This window comes from Lupinus angustifolius, unplaced genomic scaffold (assembly GCF_001865875.1).
Source record: "Lupinus angustifolius cultivar Tanjil unplaced genomic scaffold, LupAngTanjil_v1.0 Scaffold_20_116, whole genome shotgun sequence".
In the NCBI taxonomy this organism is placed as follows: Eukaryota; Viridiplantae; Streptophyta; class Magnoliopsida; order Fabales; family Fabaceae; genus Lupinus; species Lupinus angustifolius.
The window spans coordinates 11848-17198 of record NW_017719538.1 but is presented as its reverse complement, the minus strand read 5'-3'; the positions used below and the strand labels follow the sequence as shown (position 1 = coordinate 17198).

Below are 5351 nucleotides of genomic sequence, written 5' to 3'. Positions count from 1 at the left end.
CCAAATCCACAATATTATAATTCAATTGTAGCAAGGGAATGTAATTTAAAATACTGGGTCGGTGACCAAAAGACTAGATGGGCCATTTACATATTGTGCAGTCAATTTCAGAATAATAGATTAACGAAGTGAAAATCATGCCATGAAGACATCAACCGAAAACGAGTGAAAAGAAATGATATGAGAGAAGAAGGTGGCGTGAAAGATGAATGAAACTTGAAAAGGAAATTTAATTTCAATATTCGATATTAGTTTTCAATATTCAACTCAAAACCCCAAAAGTGGACAAACTAAAAAGGTGGTTCACGCCACGGGGATAATTAAGAGCATCATATCTCTATTTCCTTCTTGTGTTGTGTCTATTAACTTATAACTTATCTCCTCCCACTTGCACCTCAACTTGCACAAACCGACCATGTATCATTCATCATTCACACTCAAACAGATATGCCACCTTTTTTCTACCTATCTTGGTATTGCAGCTTCCATGCTTCCTTTTTATATTTTTTCTCTTTCCTGGGTCAGGTCTCACTTAATTCTCCAACCGACAAGATGCTTTGGTAAAAAGTTCTTATATATTTATTCAATAGTTCATATTTAGATACAAATATATTTATATTTTTCATTTATATCATTAATAATTAAATTTGAATTAGAATAAAAAAATTAATATTTTGTCAAAATTTATTGATCGTTTTTATATAGATATATCTTTATAGATAAACCTTTACATAAGTTTGATACTTTAAAATAAAACTACTAGTTGAATTAAAATAAAACTGAGTATCTGTACAAGCGCAACTTGCAACTTGCATGTAGCTTTTTAAATAATTTGTTCTCTGCTTGCGCAAAAATTAATATTTTGGTGAACAGGGGGTTGGAACTATTGAAGTATACATCATCAAAATTATATTGAAGTTCACGTTACAGCTAACTGCGGGTTGGTAGTGTATACTCTTTAATATGGTGTACTTCTTTTAAATTTGATTAATTTATAAGTTTAAAATCTTTGTATAATCAGTATAAAATATTTTATACTGTCAATATATCATTTATTATTGATTTATATTATTTTTATTTTAGAGTCAATAATAGTTAATATGATGAATGATTAACTTATATTGTAAAAAGTAATTACACTATTACTATATACATATTAAATCTTTATCTTATTTATTTCTTTCATCTTAGCTTGTTACTCGTAATATATAGGCAAATGTAAATAAAAATCAAAAGCACAGTGCAATTGTAATATGGAGGGATAGAAAATGTTTTCAAAAGATATTTTTTCAGAGGGATTATATTTTTAGAAAAATAATTTGACTATGTATAGAGTGAAGTTTCAATGTAGTGCCCTCAAAAGCCTTCTTCGGATTATTTATATATATAAGTATAACATAACTACAACAAGTTTTATAATAAACTACTTACCATAAATAATAAATCAGATAGGGATTATATTACCTTCCTTTTGCAAAACCTAAAAAATATGTATTTAAGCTACAAAATCCTTCTATCAGTCATTGAAATCTCCAAATAGTTTTAAAAAAAATAGTTAGAATTTTCTTGACATAGAACACTCATGTCAAAAAATTGTTGGAATTTTAGTTTTGTATGTGTCTATTCTCTTTGTTAGTTGGTTTTTAGAGCATAATAAATATGAGGATGTGTTTGTATGCAAATGTGAGGGGGACTACCATAACCAACAAAACCATACCACAATTTCCATCATAATAATAAAGATAGCTATATTTGCCTTAACTTCTGAGCTCAAATTTAAAATGCTTTACACTTTTCTTATTTTGTTGTGAACTTAACCTTTTTTACTCTAATCATTAAATCACTTTATAACTTTTTATTTCATTTTTTATTTATTATGAGTGAGACTTCAACACACATTTTGATGCGAGGACTTATAATTCATGACAGAAACCACTTGCTGAAATACTGTATTATATAATCAAACAAAACAAATACTCAAGTGACGAACAACACACGTATAAATCAATAATTTATCATACATTATAGACTTAGTGCAATTCTCTTCCTATTATCACCATCACTAGTTTCCACTAGTCGATTTAAAAATAAGGAAGAGGTCCCAGTTGGATTTCCACCTACCTTAACTTTTAACATTAACCCTACTAGTTACAAGTTGTATCTCAGCATTCCGATTTTAATTACCAGAAAACGTTTTTATGGATGATACGTATCAACAACCAAAGCTTCTGATTTTATGAACATAAACATAAGACAGTACAATGAGACCTTTGATTATTCCTATGTTACAAAAACCCGTGTTTTATTTTTACATTATTTTCAGTGAAAAGTGACAATAACCAAAACACTTAATCTAGTTGTAATAAACACTAAATTACAAACATTTAGATAAATACAAATATATAAATCTAAATTATAAACGAAAAAAAAAGGAAATTTAGCAACAGCACTTGTAATCATTGTTATTTTTACTTGTTTCGTCGTCTAAGGTTCTCTGCGGTTTGCGCGAGTGAGTGAAGGTTGCACCGAACAATGGTGTCCACGAACACACACGTGTCCTCTTCAGTGTTCTCCGGTGGCACGTCAACGACGTACGACTCCACCACGACCGTGCCCTCCTCACCGCCATCTCCAGTGGGGTGGAGCGTGGTGACGGAGCGGTAGTTAGCAAGCTTATGATCACCATCAACAACGCTGAAGCTGAGGACGTGGCGCTCCTCGTCGAGGATCTCGAGCCGCTCTGTGCTCCGGGCGGCGGGGAGGCCAGATATGACATGAACCTCACGGAGAGTTCCGACGTTGCCATCACCGCCGATGACATGGCAGCTCTTGACAAAATTCTTGTAGGCCTGCGGGTTGTCAAAGCGGCGCACGACGGACCACACGGTGGAGACTGGTGCATAGATCTCCTTAACAACTGCAGAGCAGCACTGGTTGGGAGCCACGGTGTGTGTGTGATACCGTGCTACTGCATCGGGAACGGTGTTGCCGGGCTTCATGAAGAGGATACCGGTGTGAAGGTGGTGGCCATTAGCGACAGCGCTGCAGGATTGGTTATTGATCCTGTGGAGGAGGAGAGAAGAGTTTGATGGGTTTGGTGGCATTTTGTTATAAGAAACTTGAGCTTGATCTTCTCCTTGGGTTAAGGGTTGATGGGGTTTTGAAAATATTTGATAATTTTATTTTTGGAGAAAGAGGAAAGGGTGAAGATTAGAGAGGAAAGGGTAAAGGGGCGAACCGGTGTGATATGTAGTTAGGGTTATATAGAGCAAAGAGGACTAGTAGCCAGTAGGTAGTTTGGGGACCAACTTGATGTCTTCATTTCTGTCCTGTTCCACTCATATATTAACCTATGAAATTAATATTTTATTTTAATAAAATAAAAATAAATTGAGGTATTACTTTTGACTTGTTGGAAAAAACTGTTTGGTATAGGACATGAGACAAACTTTTATGGGACAGAGAATCTCCTTACTTAGTTTGGACTTTGAAGTGTCTATGGGCCACTAGAACGAATCAAGATCATCTGTCCCAATTTGTGTCTTAATTAGTGTATCAGACCAATTAAAATACATCATTAAATTAAATAGAAAAATCATAAATGAATAATTATATTACTTGGTGTCCTTTAATTAGATAGGGACAAAAAGGGATAATCCCCTTACTTAGTTTGGACTTTGAAGTGTCTATGGGCCACTAGAACGAATCAAGATCATCTGTCCCCATTTGTGTCTTAATTAGTGTATCAGATCAATTAAAATACATCATTAAATTAAATAGAAAAATCATAAATGAATAATTATATTACTTGGTGTCCTTTAATTAGATAGGGACAAAAAAGGATATAATTTTTTGGGACAAGTGATCTAGGTTCCATGAGAACGAGAGAAAGAAGAAATGGGGTTGGATTTTGGAAAGCTAAAAGTTAAACGAAGTTCATGTGGGGATCGTATTAAAACCGGGGGCCAAGTTGGTCCACTTTTTATTTACAAAATTGGGGTTTGTGGTTTATTATTATCATTAGTTTCTTTTTATTTTCCTGAAAAATGAAATTTTGTATAAGTTATCTCACTTGAAGAGTAATTAATTAATTTTTTAGATATGTAATTATCCTCTTAATAAGTCTCAATCTTATGAATCAAACATTTTATATTTGAAATAGTATGATACATATGAACATAGTAGAGTCTTATATCATAAGATTGATATTTCCTTCATAGAAAATGGTTGTTAGGTTCCTCTTAAAAGTAAAATTATAAATTATTTGAGTTTTTTTTTACTATCAAGAATATTTTTGCACTCTATAAATAAGGAATTAATCTTATTAATTTTGTTATCATCATAGGAATCTAGTAAAATCTTGTTTATTAGTGAATTATTTGAGTTAAAACCCTCTATAGAGTGTCTAGTAGTAAAATATGAGGAAAACAAATACTTAATAATATATTTATTTAAAATTATTTTATTCAAAACAATTTTAAAATCTATGGTCTAAAACTAACAATTATATTTTAATTATTAAATTGGTTTATACCCAATTAATAGTAAGCCATGAATGGCATTATGAATGATCAGCATTTTTTTGCACATTGGAAACTATAAAAGAAACAGAAAGACGAAAACTAAAACAAAGGAAATTTCTTGGAAGAAGAAAGGAACCTTCATATTTACCAATTTAGTCATGCGTTTTGATTTGAAGTTCCAAAGTTTAATTATTTATTTTTAATTCAATTTTTCTATTATTCAGCCAATATTGTTTAAGAAAACCAAAAATATAAATGATGCACATAATTAAAATAATAATGTGCTTAACCTTTCCATAAAATTTACTGTTTGATTATTTAGGGAATGGGTAGTAATGTCATTTTTAAGTAAGAAAGTTTTGGATCCTCCAATGAAAATGAGTTCTAATAAAGTGAGTAAGAAAATGTCCCATGTTTTTTTGGGTACATCCGAAAACCAAAGACAAAAGAAAAAGAAAGAATTATACAGGCAGAGTCATATCCATTTGAAGAATGGGCAGAGCTCTAACAGGAGGAGAATTCCAAAAGGTAAGACCCGCAATAGACCCCATATATAACTTTGACATATAATCAGCCAACAAATTTCCTTCTCTATAGAAATTAACATCCCAATCTCTCTAGAGCAAAAACACTGATACTATGCAGCACTGAAGCAATAGAGTCCAAGCGAATATGCATCTTCTCACTGATAATTTGAATAGCTTCAAGACAGTCACTTTCCACAATAGCATCTCGATACCCCAGCTTCCAAGTCAACTCAAGCCCATGCTGAATGGCTAGCAGCTCGGCTTTAATAGGAGTACCATTTCCAAAATTACCACTAAATCC

The 5351-nt window shown here is 32.2% G+C and overlaps 1 protein-coding gene across 1 annotated transcript; it reads right to left on the bottom strand.

Annotated features, from left to right (window-relative positions):
* Positions 1 to 2255: 2255 nt before the first annotated feature.
* Positions 2256 to 3281, bottom strand: LOC109338263 (abscisic acid receptor PYL4-like). The gene has a single exon (XM_019575462.1). It carries the CDS (start codon positions 3102 to 3104, stop codon positions 2469 to 2471), a length of 636 nt encoding a protein of 211 aa, XP_019431007.1. The 5' UTR covers positions 3105 to 3281; the 3' UTR covers positions 2256 to 2468.
* Positions 3282 to 5351: the final 2070 nt, after the last annotated feature.